The following is an 18,757-nucleotide window of genomic DNA, read 5'->3' as shown; positions in this document are numbered from 1 at the left end:
TGGTCTTCTGTAGCTGGAGATATGGCTGGAAATACATCTTCATAGTATACACTCAAAATAGGCTTTAAACCCATGTTCAAGCTGACAGTCTTTTGTTAAAATAATAATAGTTCTTAACCTTTTACCTAAAAGGTGAGTCATTTACCTAGATACTCATCCATGTAATTAAAAAAGATAATGCACAGAAGTCGGTCCATGATTACCTGGAGATACCACATGTGAGAACAGAACTTACTAATTTTTTTGCATAAAATTTGCATATTTGCATAAAATAATTTTAAACACAGAACCTGGCATATCAAAAGCAATTAAACATTAGGGATTTGGAACTTATACTGTGAAGTTATTGGCAAGTACATTGGCAGAGCCACAGATTTCACTATGCTTATTTAAAAAAAAAAAACCACACAACAGAACTCAGTTTGCACTAGGTCCACCTACTGCAGTAGATGACATTACTACAAACTGTGAAAGGCCTTAGTTTTTCCCATTTCCCTAATTATTTCCAAAGGTTTCAATTACACTACTTCATTGCTCCGCAAATGTACATCTTTGGCAACCCTGCAGTCTAAAAATCCCATACCATACACTTTCCTATCATTAGCAAAAGCACATTAGGTGACTTTGTGCAAGAGAGAATTGCAGCCCTATGGAGAGGATCACTAGCAGCTGCAATTCTCCTGTAAACCTCCATTTCAAGCAGTGCCATAGGAAACTGACGTTGCTTTTCTGAATTTTTGAAATATCTCTACCTTTTTCAGAAGTGTACAGAAGATGCTGTCAAACTAATACATTACCTATATATCAGGAATGAAACAATGGGGCTCCACCTATAGCATTTAGACAAAAGGCTATCACAAGATTGATGTAACCTGAGAAGACAACTAGTTATTCTTTTGTATACAAAGTTCCAAAGAATTCTTTCCTGAAACTGTTCGATTATCATTCAAAGTTTTCATAATTACCCCCACTGTTATATTCCAAGTGGAAAAGAAGCAAACAGTGCAACAAATCTATAGATTATAAGATCATACCCAACTTTGCTTGTTCTGTGACATACAGAGACAATCTAAAAGACCACCAGCAGTGAAGACAAGAAAACACTGTAATTACAGCCATGAATTTTCAAAACAATGTGAGTGCTATTTTTTCTTAAATCACACTGTGGCTAAACACTTCCAACAGTCCACATCACAGCCCTGCCAATCTCATGATTTGTTTTTTTCTTTCTTTCTCCCTTTTAAAAATTGAAAGACCTGTCTGAAAACAAAACAACTGTTGGATGTTTAACAGGTACTTTTAAACATAGTAAATACTAGTCTCTCATATTATAGCCTGAGGTTGGAAACGTAACAGTAGCTGTCTCCTGTCTTCATCTGGTTACACAAAATGTCCAACTGCACCTCTCAGAATGCAGGGAAAGCCTTACTTTACAAGAAGAGCAATAGTGCCTAGTCTTTGCCATCAGCAGGGAGAGGGTGTCATGTATGAAACAAGATACAACATATGCAGGAGAATTCAAAGTCTCAAGGAGACTGGCTAAAGACCAGCAGGAATTTAAGATTCAAGTTGGATTAGGAAGGAAACATGCAATTTTTTTCCTTTCATTACCCAAGTCTTTTATTAGGCTTGTAACACACATGTTCATTTCAGAAATATTTTAGATCTTGTATAAAAGTGGCTTGGAGTGATTTAGTAATAACTGGGTAGTATTAAAACATTTCTTACACAAGGCTGTGAGCTAATTCTATAAACCAGAGTAACTGGAAAACTTCAGTGGCAATTTTAATTTCCCAGTACATCCTCTACCTCATATCAAGCAATCTCAGGCTTCCACAGATGAAATAAGAACCTTTCTCTCACAACCAAGTACATTTCTTGCAGTGAGACAAGAGGCTCTACAGCACAAAACAGGATCCCCAAGAACTCCGCAAATCCTCACACCTGATCATTCTCAATTCAGTTGTTTTATATTCAGTAGTTACTCCTAAAATCATCTATTGGTCTACTTGTTCATTTACACAAAATAAAGAAGCTGTTCTGTAAGTAATGCTGTCTTTCCTTGAGAAGACATTTATTCACTGAAACGAGTCTCAATTGAATATTCTCTTTCGATAAGCTAAATATTCATTCAAATCTGAAATTATTTACAAAGCAGTTTCAGTAACTGATACCAAGCTTTCAATACAGCTTTAAAAGTACGGCCATTAGGAGTGGTGGTCAATTTTATTAAATAAGAAATATTTTAGATAAGTAGTGCTGATTGTTTCCCACAGCAAGCTGTACTAGGACTCATGCTGCTGGACCTATTCATAAGTGATATGAAAATGGGAATTAACAGAAACAAAAATCTGCTAATGATATTCATTAACTAGAGAAGCAAAGAGAAGGGCAGACTGATAGGAATTATGGAAGACAAACTGCTAGGACAGTAAAACAGAAGATGAAAATCTACAGACAGTGTTACATACAAGGGGAAAACAAAGAATCCTGACTTTCCATACAAAACAAGAAGAGCAAACCAGCGCCAATAAAGGCATAAACTTAGCATTACAAACAGTTCATGCTTGCTACTCTGTGATTGCTACTAAGCTTTGAGGTAGCTGAATGTCAGAAAATATTAAGTAGAGCACAGAAAGCTTCCTGAATTAACTGTATAAAATATAACCTGCATTTCTATCTTAAATTTTGCAGGCAGTACACTTCATGTGCACCCTCTTCCCCTAAAAAAAGGATACAGGACTGAAACGCTGCCCAGGCAAGTTGTCAAGGATGCCAAGTGGCATCTGTACAAGACATGATCAAGTAATCCAAGGACTCTTCCTTTTGGAAGAGAGGTAATTGAAGATTTACTGTGAGGGCAACAGATAATGACTGAAGTCCATAATGTCAGGAGTAGTCTCAAGCTGTGTAAGGAACAAGGTAGGGTTTATCTAGTGAAGGTAAAAATTACCTTGTTCAATTCAAGCAAAAGAATGTGGTACTGGACAGAGTTGAAGAAATCCTGCCAGCTGTGTATTGTGTATGCAAGTTTATGTGTGCTTAAAGCAAGAGTGCAAATGTTCACAGAAGGTAAATCTACTGAGGCATTAGGGGTTAGCAACACAGCAACTCTGGCACAGGAAGGCTAAGCAGAATTTTTGATCTCTTGTTACCCAGGGTCACCAATTTAAAAACATTTATTCTTTTTAGCTGCAGTTTAGCATCTGATGAAATCACTAATAAAGCCAGAAAATAGCTCATTATATTGGACGACTTTCATAACAATAACCTTTATGCAGAAATATTTCTAGGTGAAATACCGACCAAAAAACCAATTCATCAAATGGCTACTCTGTGCATGTCACAGAAGAAAAGGAGACAATATCAAGGCTGGACAGCATTTTAATTGCAGGTCTCCCTTTTAATACATTTTCACATTGAATTACATGTATATCTATTCAGCACCTGAGAGAAAAACTCCTTCCAAAAGTATGTAAACATATGTATAGCCCAAAAATCTCAACCTGACTTAACTTTTCCAAATATGAAATGTATTGAACCATTCTTCTACATACAGGGTTCTTCAGGTGCACAACACGGTACATTAGCACTCGCCTGTCAATGAGCGACAGATAAATAAGGTAATTGTTCACACTCACCTAAATATGGAATTGTAGGAACCATTTTTAAGCTTCTGATGTACTCTCGTGTCCTTTTATAATTATCTTCCTTAGACAGTAAATAGTCTAACTTCTCAAAGGTGGTCTTGTCTTTCCGATTCAAAAGCTACAGAGAAAATGGAGATCACAAAATTTTCAAAGACAAATCCACACAAAACCAACAGTCAGTAACTTGTTGAATTGCCCAGAGTAAAGGAGAACATAGTCTAGTTAAGATTAAATTTATCATCATCATCCAAAGCAGCACAATGTTTGAAAACATGCTACCTGTTTTTAAAAAAGGCCATTTATTGTAGGTCTTAAGCTATGAAAAAACATGACCACTATTTCTGACTAATTTGTCAGTGATTCTCATATCGCTAAGTAAGTTTTGAATAACCTCAGCAATAATACATTTTTAGAGGAAAAAGTATGCTATAATACAGTCACCAACATTCTCATAACTTAGCAGAGATGCTAGAAATCCTCTAAACTTAAGAGTACAAAGAGCAATGGAAAATCCTCTAAATAAATGCAAACTGTGCCATTTCAACAGTACCTTATTAAAAGTATGACAAAACTTTTCAGAAAAAAAGCATACGCAAAGTAAATTATTGTGGTATTAAATCCATGTTTTCTATTTATTAGACTTATGACAGAAATCTAGAAAAAACATTTAGGAATGCAAAAATCCTAGTCACAGGGGGCTGAAAAGTAAACATAAGAACACATTTTCTATGTTTATAAGAAACATAGCTATAAGAACACATTTTCTGTTTCTGCTGTTTTAAGAAACCCCAGCAATATTTTTAAGATGGTCTTAAAAGCCAGTTGAGTTAGGAGTGAGTGGAGAATTATGGCACTGTACACTGGCTTCTTGCATGTGTCCTTTCTGACAAGAGACAGCTGCTCCATAGCACATTCTTTCATACACCTTTTCCTCTGGAAAATTCCAGTTCTTGTACTGCCTAGCTTTTAAGTCTAGTTAATAAAAAATAACATAGAAAGGATAGAAATGAATATATCAAAATAATTTTGCTGTTTTCTTTTTAGCACCACTGAGAATTGCTTGAGGCCCTGCCACTGCAATGTATTGTATTTTTGAACTACTGTGCCAACAAAGAGCCTGGCACCTCTTTAGGTCTAAGTCAAATTAGTCACATACTTCATTTCACACATGAGCAATTCTCCCTATCCATTTCCAGCTTCATCGAGCTGCTCAAAACATCAGGCATTTACTTTTTTATTAGATTATAACCTCATTCTGAGCAATTAAATCATAAAATAGCTGCAAGCATTTTAAAAGCTTGATAAACCTATCCAAGACTTAAGCTCTGAACTATAAGACTTATAAGGTCTGAACAGTCAATGTGATCCATGGTGTGTGGAATGGATGAGAATTACCCAAACCTTTGTATAGTTAAACATTACATGGAGTAGAAATGACCTATAGTTGTGTATTCCTCTTTAAAGAAATATTTAAATTTACTCCAAGTATGGCTAAGAAATTCTACCTTCCAGAGATGGAATTTCTGAAAATAGAATTATCAATGCTTTTAATTTCTAACATAAATAAAAACTGAAATGCATCACACAATAATCACAACATTAATGCTTGTATATTTGTAACATGCCTTTTTCCTTCCTTTTAGGTAATGTATTAAATGATAGGCTATGTTTTGGATAAGGGGACACTGATACACGTTCTGTACAAGAGTGTAGCAACAGAAGTTTTCTTGAGCATACAACCAGTGGCTTCTAGAACACACAGGGAAATAGGAAATTTACAGGAAAATAGATGCAGCCAAAACTCTGTTTTTCACAAAACATGTAACAGACCACTGCTTCTGCTACAGTACCACAAAAACAAGAACATAAAAGCGTATTCCTCTAGAGTTTACAATATGACAAATTCCAAAGAACCGCAGAATTCGAACAGGACAGAAGGGACAAGGGTCAAGGCAACACTTACAGCCCAAGTTTTGGTGAGCCTGAAGATAGGTGCACTCTGCAGTGCTGACACCACAGACATAAGAGAATGAAGATTGTTCAGTTCTAGAAGCTTCTGAAGAAAGGGAATAATAGCTTTTAGCACACTGGAAAGGGAAGCAGGATTAATTAATATAAAAGTTGCATTAATAAATCATTATTTTTTCATTAATAAAATACAAAGTTTTCATCTATGACTGCAGACAAAATATTATCCCAATGATGTCATGTGCAAGATTCTTAAGACCACTTTAAGAGTTGCTAATTTTACAAGTATACCCATCAATATAATAGGCATTTCAGTTTCGAGAACACAAACAGTACTTGATTTCAGTTTGTTATTTTCTAAGGCTATTCCTTCAGGAACAGAAAATAGGAAAAAAGTATTTGATGCATTGTTCTTGAAAAGAGTAATGTAATTTTAGAAATCAAATATTTAATCAAGCAAAAACATTACAGGAAGATGCTGACAACCCTCTCAGAATTAACACAACTTTTACCTTTGTAATCTGTTGTATAGGAAAAATTTACCTCACTTCAATGTATTTTGAATTTACTCCGTGTGTTGACAATTACTCAAAACACACTGATCTCAGGCAGACAATACTTTGGAATAAAACTGTCAAGATGATAATGCTTGCTACAACAAGCATAAAAATGTAAAATAGAAAAATGAGAACTGTGTCACATAGCTTCTTTGTGAAGCTTAATAAGAGGCTGGATTCATCCTTGACTGATCCATTAACTCACTGCTCAGAAGCATTTAAGGAAGATCTGGACTTTATGGAGGGAAAAGCAGGAAAAGTAAAAAAGCAAGAGAAGGAAAGAGGGCAGTGTTCCCCCTCATGCAGGCTAAAAAAAACCCCAAACACCACCACTCTTATTTCTAAGAACAACCGAGGACCTCCAAATCGAACATTCTCCTATTACTTGGACTATTGTTTTGTTCCAGTAACTTACTCAGATAAATTTTCTTCTAAAAGTACAAAACTGCTAAGTAAATTGATTGGAAATATGCACAATAGAAAATTTGTTTTGTACTACACAGAAAATATTATTTTAATTACCTACACGCATATGCAATTTCACACATACAAAATTCGCACTTGGGACTTTGATCCAAGTGCTGTGTCACTCAGGGTCACATAAAACAGAATGACTGCAGGTCGTGAAAGTGATAAATATTTTAAAATTTGTTTGTTTTAAAGTTATGTGTAAAATGCACTGCTCAAACTCAATAAAATAACAGAGCTTTAAAAGCAGTGCTTTTTACCAGCAACTACATATTGCAAGCAGGAATACAAGTCTCACAACAGCTATTTTAGAAGCAAGGAATTTCTTTTCAAAAAGTTAAGTTTTAAAATGGTGGGAGACAAAAACCAGAAACATTTACAACCACATTTGATGTTGTCAACGCACAATTAGCCACCAACAACTCAAACCCCTTTTAAACTTGGTAGGTAAAGGTACAAGATGAGTCACACCGAACTGGGTAGGTTCATCTAACCAAGTAGAAAAGAACAGTTCTCATTCTTTTCCTTTATCTTAATCATGTAGTACAACATAACAGATGTGCTAAAACAGAATTGTTACCCTCTGCAGTCCAACAAGGGCTCACAGGAGTAGTGCAGAAACAAACACGAAGGAGTTAAGGTTTTGAATGAGAGTGTAAGAAATCTGCACTTACTTTAGCTATTTTCACGAAGTGGCTCAGTATTTCTGCCCTTATTTTTAAGGTCTGTGCTGTTAATATTTCTCGTACAACCCAAAAACTGACCTATAAAAGTAAACACATACAACTTTAATTTGTTACCAAAAAAATGGACTTTATTAGTCTATTAGATGAAATATTTGCAAACTCTCACAATACTCCAGGAAAAAAACAGGGTAAGGAAAGAAAAGATTTCTGATCCCATGAATTCTCATCTGTATCATTGCAATTGCCCTGAAGCATTACCAGCATAAGAGGTAGAGAAGTGAGACAACACCAAGATAACTGAATGCGCAAGTGAGACCCAGAAAAAAAGAAAAAATATTGCTTCTGTTGCACCACAGCAAAACAAATCAGGAACTAATAATTAGGAACAAGTGGTCTAGAGGAACAACATGAAAATGTGGACAAAGCAATTGAAAACAGGAGTTGTAATTTAAAAATCTTAATCCTCATTTGGAAAAACAGGTTTTAATTCACATGAGTAGTTCCGTTTAACTTTACACTCAAAGACAACTGTCAAACAGTACCTGTTCATCACAGTAATCAAATTATATACCTGGTTAAATCTCCTAGTAAAGGCAACAATATTTGGAGCAAGGGTGTGTTTTTCTTTCTTATTCCATCCACAGCTGGCTAGTTCCTAGGAAACACATTTAAAAATTGCCTTAAAAAACAGAAATGAGTTCTCCTTAACACTAATTCTAAATCACTCTTCTGTTTTTTAGAACCACAAGTCTCAATTTCAATCAAAATGTTGTTCAACTTCGCAAATGTACACTACTAATTTTAGACACCTTCATATGAAAAGGCAGAGTCAGCCAAAGAGAGAATTCTGCCTCTGAAAAGCACTTTGTAATGCTGATAAATGGAACACACTCTAGAGATCTGTACATGCCTGTGTGAGCAGCAGGAAAAGCATTTCCAGCTCCAAACACATTTTGAATCCCCATCTCCAGCACTTAAAACTTGGCAGATAAAAATGCCAATTTGCATCTGTCAGGACACAGATTCTCCACATGAAAAGTCCATGTCTGGTCTTATGATACTAGAAATCATATATTTATGTGGAAAAAAACCTCAGATATTCTACAAGGGACAGCAAAACTTACCTTTGGTAGAACAGTGGAAGAGATCAGTAACCTAAGGATATTAAGTGATTGCAAGAGGGAAAATCCTGTGTATGGCAAAATCATTTGACTAGGTTTAAATTCAGACTGAATAGGAAGGTTGATAAGAGAGAGTGATTCAAAATGCCCCTGTGTGTTTGAGAATTACACTTTGTCTTTTTTTTTTTCTGTATGGAGGGATGCTGGCAGTTTCCTCAGTGAGCACAGTCACAGGAAACACTCCCATCAAGTGTGCAAAACCCTGAAATTTGTGGAGATTGCAATTTCAGGACTTGAAAAAAAATCTAAATGAAGTCACATAGAAATCTAAAATGTAAGCATAATTATTTCTGCTGGAGAACAAAGAATTATTAACTAGACATCCTCTTTCTAAACTCTGCAAAGTAAAATGCAGATGTGTTTCTTAGTAATAGCTGTTGAAGAACAGGAAAAAACCTCAGCAAATAGCACACTTAAAGGATGTTTGTGTGTTTGAGATAAGACTTGGAAACCAAAACTCTAAAATCTTAGGTATTTCCATCCATGCACAAGGTCATGTTAAAATAATAAAACCTTAAATTTCAACTAGAAAATGTTAACTTTCTTAGTCTAATAACTTAACTAATAGCAAGGGAGAGTTTCATGACAAATACACAGACTATTTCTGGCTTTAAAATGTAGTCCTACAGTTGGCAGAATTTCAGGATAGAAGCAGTTGTTTCTTTTTGGCAAACAAACTATATTGATGATTCCAATAAAATGAAAATCAGAAAGCACAATTAACAACCAATAGTTCATGGTAACTGCTACATATCCAAAGATCTATATTCTAGCAGAAGCTGGAGATACAATAGTTTTCCTTCTGATCACTCCTCAGTGAGTTACATCTGCTTGCCAGAGTAGCACTTTAGGGAATTTCATTTCCAAAAGGCAAAATGAAGCAATTACAAAGGAAAAGAAGAAAAGCAAATCAATTGTTTTGGGATATTTTTTGCTATAAAATTCTATAGCACATGTTTCATAGCAACTAAAGTAAATTCAAAATTTGCTTTAAAAATGAACATCTATAGTTTTGCATTTTGTTTTTTAGTTCGTTCATCTCCTCAGAGTATGACACTACCTCTGCTTTTGGCAAAGGTAGTTAGAATAAAAAAAACCCTGTTTTGTCCTGATATTTGTCGAAACAAAACTTCCTCATAGAAAAGCATCTATGTATCAATTTGTACATATAGAAAATTTTTTGCTAGCAGATTTTTCTATAGGCATTGTTAATTTCTTATTGCATTATTTGTTAGCCATTTTCTTCCCCACAGGAAAGAAAATTCTCCCCAACAGCCTGGAGCACACACGCAATTTCAGAAACATGAAAGTGTTTTCAGCTATAAAACTCTCTTGGTGTTCTTGGGGGAAAAAAAGGAATTATCTGACAGGAAGGACAGACAACAGATAGACAAATTTTTTATTTCCTTCCTATATTTTCTCAAAATAGCAGTCTGCTAATCCCTCTGAACTACTGCAATAAACGATGACTTGTTTTGTTAGTGACCTAATTAGGTGGCTGGACCTTCCACTAAAAACCTTCTAAACTTGACTGCCCCTGCTGATGTCAGAAATTCAGCTCTGCTGACATTATGGGGGAGCACGGGCTGCCCATCATAAAACCATGATATTCCAACCTTAGAACAAGACAACAAGCCACAATGGATACATGGTCTTATAGTCAAAACTCCTGAAGCAGGAGTCACGTGATTCTCGTACCTTTTGCAGTAAATAAATTTATCATATTTTACCCAAATTTGTCATATTCTGACAACTACTTTTATTCTTCATTTCTCAAGTTCTTACTACTGATTTTCAAACGTCTTTGTTAACTTTGACTGCTTTTCCTCAACAGGCCTCAGGTTCCCTTATGTGTCTTTCTAAAAAGGTTAAAATCTTAAAAGACTAACTTTTAAGGGTTTGCGCTAATTTAATCCCAGCATTTATTATTCTGAATCTTAAAATTAAGAAGCTTATAAAGCAGTTGATGCAGTCTAAAATTGAGATTATGGCCAGAGGCAGGAGTCAAAAGTCTGAAATCAGATATGAATTGAAAAACAGCAGCAGAAGGGAGAATAGAAAATTTTTGCACTTGATAAACTTATCCTGAAGAAACACTCCACTCAAAGCAAGACAAGAAGACTTCCAGAAAAGCACAGTTATCCCCTTTGGCAACAGATGACAAACCAAAGTAACTCATGTTGGATTACAGATTCACAGTACCAATAGGGAATATACCTAGAAAAACATTAGTGCAGTGCAAGAAAGTGAGCATTTTTGAACAACAAAAGCATTCTTGAATCGTCACATTTCTTCAGGCACTGATTTCCAAAGATGGTTCAAGAAAACCTACCTCAGGCTGTATAGCTTTAAATACTGGCATATCCATCAATGTTATCTGGCTCTGAAATGAAGACAGAATTTTACATTGTGTAATATGAAGAGCTAACAATGACGTATTTCTATCTGCCCTTCAGTAACTACAAACCATACACATATTTCTTACTAACCAGAACTAGCCTATGCTAGGGTCTCTTAAAGACTTAAAAAAATGCAAAGTAAAACAAATATGCTGTGTCAGGTCAGTACTACATGATTAAATCCCAAGACAGGATTATTTTATTGAAGTTGATAAAGTCAGAAATTTGTTTTCAAAAACACTGGAGGTTTATTTAAAAGCTGGGGGTTTTTTAAGAAAAAATATTTCATATATTTTTTAGTACTCTGCAACCCTGAGTATTATATAAGCTTAAATGCAAAAATAACATTTATACTTACAGCAAACTCCTCAGGAGTTACTTTCAACACATCAAATACAACTGCATCATAGCTTTTATTGGCATAATCTGAACTTCGCCCTTCCAGGGAATCTGAGCTGCTACTACCCTAAAAAGAAAAAATAGTAGGCTTATCTGCAGAATGATTAATTCAATCTCAAAATGACTGACTCCATTTTGATGGTATAGTACATTGCTCTGAACTCACCAATAATACATGGCTACTCTAAGTTACAGAGTAACAGGTCAAAAGTGCCATTTAAAATGAAACAAAATGAGTAATCATTAACAACAACAATAAAAAAAGCATGGCTGTGAACACCAAAAACCATGGAGTGCTCTATAATTACTCTCTTGCCATGTTAGTTCTTTTTCTTACAAATGGTGTAGTATGTGACTAGCAGTGGGAAGGGCTTCTGTGAAAGCTGAAACAAGCCAAAATTTCTATTTTGATACAGGAGCTAATAAAACCCAACGAACTGTACCTCTGGAGTGGCAGAGGTGACCATCACACTGGCCATGAAGTCATTCCTTTTATACATGCTCTCCACACGGTGCAGGAAGTTTCAGCTCAGCCAGCACTGGTTGAAAACAGAAATTCCTGCAAAGCAAATTATTTGTGGAATAAATCAGACTTATTAAAAAACCCAAAATGCACACAGAAAATAACCCAGCAATACAAGATATTTCATTTTCCTACTCAGAGCAAAGGACTTAGGAAACAAGATTTATCTTAGGAGATAGATGCTCTTTTCTTTTCCAGGTACCGCCAGCGAAGGAGTACAACTGAATATTGCTAAAGCCATGCCAAGTCCTTACCCTTACCTCTGCTCAACTCCTGAAAAGCAGGGGGAAAAAAGTGTATTATTTGTCATTCATGTTGAATTAAGTTTTATATAAAAGTCCCTCCCAGGCAGGACAAAGCCTCAGAAACTGCAGGCTACCACAAAGTGCTTACAGAACTAGCAAGTCAGCTGAAGCTCTGATTCTCTTTAACTGAGCAAACAGCATGGTTGTCTCGTCATTCCCCACAGCACACACGGATGAGCCATGGCAGGCACTGCCACTGACTCCTGTAAATGGGCTCTTTCATCAAAAGCTGTAGTTGCTCATATGTGCAGCAAGGGAAACTGCCACATCTCCCTCTGCGTCCTCACGTTCCCTCCCACACCACTGATCGCAACAACAGAAAAATCCTGAAAAAACAAAACAGTTAGGAATAAAAATATCCTCTTATTTTACTCTCTTTTGAAAGATGAAGTCTTCACTTCCCATTCCTACAACGACAAACAATTCTCCCCAGGATCTTGCATGAAACAAGTCACTAATTTTGCTTCAAATAATGCCAAGATCTTCTCTGCTAAACAAGGCAACAGTCAATTTCCTTTATATTTTCTCCTGATAAGGTTAACTCACTTGGAGCACTAACAGGCTGCTAAGTATTTCTAGGTCTGGAGTTGCTCTTCTTAACAGTCCTTACAACCATGAAGTGGAAAGTAATTCTGTAGATGTAATTTCTTTAACATGTGGCATTTTACATTAAGGCCACAAAAATATTCTTGTGGCCTCCATCTCTGCCTTTCTGAAAGGTTCTCCAGGGCATGAGGAATCAACAACGATGTGAAAGGGGAAAGAAAAATCCCATATGTGAACTTGTATCATGCCCAAGTTTTACACAAGTTTCAATGTTCATTATATCAAACTGAGACAAAAATGCTTTAAAACCTAAACCCAAAAGCACTAATATACTTTTGCCTTTCAACATTCAGCACATACACAAATCTTGCAAGGCTAGAAACTTTCATTCTAGACATGATCAAAATAGATTCCCCTTGCCTTACCCCCTCCCCCCAAAATGGTCCAAATATAACACAAGCATTTAAAATGCACTGCTTTTTCATATGTGCAAAGATTTCTTCAAGATTCACATCTATGAAAAAATGCTTCTCTACACACCCACTTGTTTTGCTACCTTCATGAAAGTCATAGGAAGCAATTATCCTTTTTAGTCAAGTCCACTGGATCATTTCAAGTGTTTCCCCACCTGCAGAAAGCATCTCTCTACACACAAAGTAACACAGGAGCTGATACCATGCCCATGGTATGAAGAGGCTGTCAAACAACATAAAGATATTAAAAATAATATTCCCCTGTACTTGCCATATTTCACACCAACAAGATTAAAAAGAAATTTCTCAAATCCCAGAAATTATCAAAGGCCCAAAATGTTGGCAATAAAATGTAAGAAGTCACTTAAATTACATACAACTTCTTTTCACAGCTTTTGATTCATAATTTCTTTCAACTTGCTCAGGTTAATCATTGAAATGATGCATTACACAAACAATGCTAAGAATCAAAACTAAGGAAACACCTTATCTGTTTGCACGGAAGGTTCACAGGCACACTGCAGTAGATCTCCTTCATAGGCTGTCAGAAGCAAAGTGGATAAATCAGGATGCAACAGACACCAGAGTTTGTCTATTCTTCTTTGCCAATTTGACAAACCCATTTAGATATGGAGTACTCTCTGAAGCAAAACTGAAGACAGTGCAAAAACAACTGGAAAAAAAACCCAAAAATACCACCATCAAAACCAAGCACAGAAGCAAACCTTAGAGCCATTATTTTACCAGCATTTGTCAAATCTTGTTATCTATGCCACAGAAGCAACATTCTTTGAAAGCAAAATGCAAATTTTATATTGCTGTTAGTAACATGCATGTAATGCAGTCAAAGTGCCCATAAGTTCAGTCTCAGTACTAGGTACCAAACTCACAAGAAAGTCAGAGACACTTAAGCACAGAAAACTACTTCTGGCCAACAAAGTTCACTGATTTTTGGACTTTATTCACAACAAAGTCCACTAAAGTGCTCTAATTTCTGAATGCTAGCAGAGCAATCTGAGGAAGTTACTAACTGTTCACATTGCTTTCAGCAAATACAAAGATTACCATGTCAGCAACCACTGATGACCACTGTTCTTATTGATTTTTTTCACTGAAGGGAAAAATACTGAGCTACATATGCTTCTTACCAGCCCTAATTCAGCCATTCCACACTCCCCAAGTAACTGGCTTCCTTGATTTCAATAACCATTTACTTACTGCTTTCATTAGTTGATTATGGTTTTCCTAATAACACTGAATCGTGAACTGAGAGCTGCAACATGCTTTTAAGAAAATATACTTCAGCATTCTATCAAAAGATAAATATTCTTTCTTAAGCTTAAATTAGCTGGACAACTGGTTCAGTGGGAGCAATCAAAGTGCACTAGGGCCCTACCTGGGCACTGATAAACTTGTTAGAACCAACAGAAGTAACCATAATGCTTTATATGAAAAATACCTTAACTTCAAAAGGTCCTTTTGAAGTAATTAAACAATAAATCTTGGTGGACACTTGGACAACATGAGAAATTCTAGAGTATTTGAAAGCCTGGATTTAAATAATTGCCTACTAACGGTTTATTAAGAACAAAGCAATTAGGCTACAGAAGATTAGTCATAGAAATGTGATAGCTTTTTAAAGATCTTCCAAAGCAAACACTTGTGTATTTTCAGTATCCATTTCACCAGGAAGACCCTAATATATTTCACTATGTTTTAGGCAACAGTACCCCCTATAGATAAAATACACTATGAACAATTTAGCAGTTTCATGCACATCCTTTTCTGAGAAACTTCTTACCGTATTTAATGATGAATAATGAAAATGTAACAGAAATAAAATGGGGCTGTGGATTAATTCAGCTGACCATAAACTGAGATCACTCAAGTAAATAACTATTCCTCAATAACATGCATCGTCCCTGAGTAAACAGGCTAAAAAAACCTGAATCTTGCATCATTTCCCAATAGCTGCCAATGGATCAAGTCTAATTCTGGAAAAAGCATATTCAAAGTTGATTTCCCTTTCTAAAACTCTCTCAACTCTCCTACTTCCACCCCTCCAGTGCATGTACTCAAACGAGTTTGACTGTGAGCAGAGAAGCAGCTGCTGTGATGAGTTCAAGAAACAACTTCAGAATCCAAGGCCTGAACTCTTGGGTTATCTTAATACACAACTGATCTGAATTATACCTAACAGTACATTAAAAACAACACCTAATGCGCAGGTCATGCATTTATGACATGCTTTATTTGATTTGTCACATGTTACACTAGACTGCCATTGGTCCCTTTGTTGTCACTAAGCTGCCCTACAACAATTAAAATTCCAGCTTTTCAAATTAACTGTCATAGGGCAACCTGGATACAAAGACATACGTGGCAGTCACTACACCAAAAAGGTAAGCTAACATTCTACAAGTGGAATAAAAAGAAGGTTGTCTTATTTTTCAAAATTATAATGAATGCAATGTCTCAGTTTCCTAGTTTAAAAGCTGTATGCAAAATTTCATAGCAAAAGGCTGTCAAAAATTATTTCAAATCTCACACAATCCTCAGTTGCTAAAACCATGAAAGAGTAGGAAGCTGACAATGCTGGCTTGAATGTCCAATGCTATTCTTCTGATTATGCCCCACATCTTCACTATATCCACTGATTACTGAGCTCACTCTAATGAACATTTATTATATTTACAAATTTACTTTTAAATGTTTTCTTCTCTCCATTTCTTCTGTCTGCACCATTACTTACTGCATCAGGAAGTAAAGTAATAGTATGATCAAAATTACTTGTATAAGCTGAAAAAGTACAATAAAGTGAATTCTGCTAAGTAAAGATAGTAGATCTCCATCTGGTTACCTAAACAAATTAAGACAAGAAATACAGTATGGGTTTCTAATTATTAGAAACCATTTGGAGAACTTTGCATAGACCGGAATTTTATCTGTGTCTGGAAATCTTTACATCAACGTTCCATATCAAGACAGAACTGCAGTGCTCTCTCCAGCAGAAGTTCTCCTTCAAAAGTCATTACCCTTCAAGCAAGTCTGCAAACTTGAATATCTTAGAAGACCAAGATATATGTTTAGGAAGTTTTACTTTAAGGGAATCTTCATGAAAGGAAAAAATCTTCAGTTACAGGAAAAGAAACATATATCTGCAAATTATAGTAAAATACTACTACAACTCAAGTTCTCTGAACAGAAGAGAACTGACAGACACTTCTGTAATCTCTGGTTATCAAATATAGGTGAAAATATGAAATACCTGTAACTAAATACAATTGCATACTTACAGTGGAATAAGGCAGCTGTGCTCTCAACCCATTTTGCTGCACACCTCCATTAGTTCGTTGCTGGGTCTAGCTCTGGTTTTTCAGCAGTTTTATCTCTTGTTTAAAAGCATAACATTCCTGTAAATACCAGGAAACAGGATTACGGTTACATTTATTTTACAACTCAATTATTCTCAAACTGTGCACTCCTCACCTGAAACATGTGCTCTGGTATTTTTATTCTTACATCTCCCTCACAACTTTCATTGTTAGTTCCCCATTCTAGTTTAATTGCTATTTGACAAATTCCCAAACTTAAAAGAACTACATATACAGCACAGAGAGAAGAGCAAGGTATTATAAGTTTCATAGCTAAATATACTCCAAATATGTGCTTGTAACTCCCCCTCACTCTGTCAATCAACACAAGGTCCAAGCCAACACACATTATTTATTGGTTTCACTCACTTCTTTCAAGGTGCTTTATGAATTGTAAATGCTACTCATCCTCACACCATTTTCTTCAAGGCTTAATTAAACAAAGCAAAATGGACACAAATCCAAATACAGTAATTCTTTTATCTCTGTATCAGCAAATAAAGCCATAGCTCTTCCAACAAACATGATCAGCTACAAACCTAAGAAAAATACTGCTTAGGTAACTCATTTTGGTGATATTTACTTTAGGCATAGCCCTTCCCTTTTCTCCTCGTTTGCCTTATACCAACTTTTATAAAACCTAATGTTTAATAAAATTACACATCAAATGAGAAGAAAATAATCTCAAAGACAGCTTCTTTTATATAGACTGATATGAAAATCTCATTAAAGCCCATGTTGCTTTGATAAAGGTAAAAATCACTGCAGGTCAATTGGTGCTACTGTGCCTCTACTAGTTTTTATTTTCGTTCTATCACTAGAGAACCTCCCCCTTAAAAAAGTCTCCCTTCTAGACTATAACTATACACAATTCCTACTGGCATCAAAGCAAACTATCTTTTGCTAGAAAAGCAGTATTCTTTTGACACACCCAAGACTCATCCAGTAGGCACTCCTTGCATGAGCAAATGATCCTAGTTCACAGAATAATCAAAATGACAAGTTAAAAATGGGTTAGCAACCATTTAAGTATTTCAATGAAATTACAGACATGATGCCTGTTGTCTGCCCTGCATCACATGGCATTTTAGTAAAGGGCAAACCTTGTAATTGGCATGAATATTCAACAAGTGAAAAAATATCTGACTATCAAAGCTAGACATAAAAGACAAATTGCAACATTCATAGATAAGGTTTCTGAGGCAAGGGATATTCTTTTGTATTTCAGAGACATCAATGCATTTCAATTTTTTCAATAATTAGTGTGACAAGAATACATATGCTCCATTTAGTTGGGTTCAGATCAACAAGCCACAGACAAAAGGCATGATGTACTTCTACAACCAAAAATTTCAACATCCATTCCTCCATCCACGACTTGCCAAGGCCCCAGGCTGACATAAGCCTGCAGAAGCTAGACCAAAAACTATCTGAAGTGAATTGAAAACAGATCGCAGTAAAGGCTCTGAACAAGATCCGCACGGTTTTATCCACATGATATGCAAACAGTTTTCAAATTTATTCCTAAAGACACAGGAGGACGTAGCCGACCCTAGGTGGTTTCCATCTGTTCCCCCAGACCCCACATCCGTACCAAGGCTGCTGCCGCTGTCCGCCCGGATTGGCGCCGCGCAGCACCGACTGCACGTGCCCGCCCCGCCTCACCGCACCGGGCCAGCCCCGGAGCCCCGCCGGCGGGCAGGGCCGTGGGCACCGCCGGCCCCGCGCCGGAGCGACGGCGCCCGGCGGGGAGGGGCCCGGGCCCCTTTCCGAGCGAGGCCGAGGGGCTGGTCGGGCGCTCGCAGAGCGGGGAAGCGCCGCCCGGCCCCGCCAGCGCCCAGCCCGCCTCCCGCGCACCTGCCGCGCCCCGCGCAGGAGGGGCCCGGACCCGCCACGGCGGGCGGCGATGCGGCAGCGCCCCGCGCCGCCCCCGCGGAGCCGGGAGCCGCCAGCCTCCCGCTAGCGGCGCCTCCGGAGGGCGAGCGCCCGTCTGGGCCTGTCGCCGCAGAGCTCCGTCCGCAACACACGCCCGGAGCGGGGCCGGCAGAAGGCAGAGGGACGAGGGGCTGTGGCGGCCTGTCCCACCTTTTCTTCCGGGCACACGGAGCTTGTCCGCAGCTCACCTGTTCGGGACTTGATGCCCCCAGCAACGCCCACGAGCTCTCTCGGTGAGAGGGAGGCACCCTCAGCGCCGCCGGGGACGAGGCCCGGCCCGGCTGGGGACCGCG

General features: G+C 37.3%; 1 protein-coding gene across 4 annotated transcripts in view; it reads right to left on the bottom strand.

Moving 5' to 3' along the window:
• The window catches only part of RALGPS1 (Ral GEF with PH domain and SH3 binding motif 1), a 76,374-nt gene extending 57,617 nt beyond the window's left edge, over positions 1–18,757 (bottom strand). For 3 of the 4 annotated variants that reach the window (XM_066563113.1, XM_066563115.1, XM_066563116.1), the window contains exons 1-10: positions 18,653–18,757; positions 16,452–16,568; positions 13,641–13,828; positions 11,752–11,867; positions 11,268–11,375; positions 10,843–10,893; positions 7,901–7,984; positions 7,318–7,407; positions 5,614–5,706; positions 3,642–3,768 (exon numbers count right to left, since the gene is read on the bottom strand). In XM_066563113.1, the coding sequence (XP_066419210.1) occupies positions 3,642–3,768; positions 5,614–5,706; positions 7,318–7,407; positions 7,901–7,984; positions 10,843–10,893; positions 11,268–11,375; positions 11,752–11,808 (610 nt within the window). In that variant the 5' untranslated portion in view covers positions 11,809–11,867; positions 13,641–13,828; positions 16,452–16,568; positions 18,653–18,757. Of the gene's footprint in view, positions 1–3,641; positions 3,769–5,613; positions 5,707–7,317; positions 7,408–7,900; positions 7,985–10,842; positions 10,894–11,267; positions 11,376–11,751; positions 11,868–13,640; positions 13,829–16,451; positions 16,569–18,614 lie in introns of all 4 variants that reach the window. The other variant, XM_066563114.1, reaches the window with a different exon arrangement.

Source organism: Molothrus aeneus, chromosome 19 (assembly GCF_037042795.1).
Source record: "Molothrus aeneus isolate 106 chromosome 19, BPBGC_Maene_1.0, whole genome shotgun sequence".
NCBI classification, from domain to species: Eukaryota; Metazoa; Chordata; class Aves; order Passeriformes; family Icteridae; genus Molothrus; species Molothrus aeneus.
Note: the sequence above shows the minus strand (reverse complement) of the source record. Positions and strands in the feature narration are given on the sequence as shown.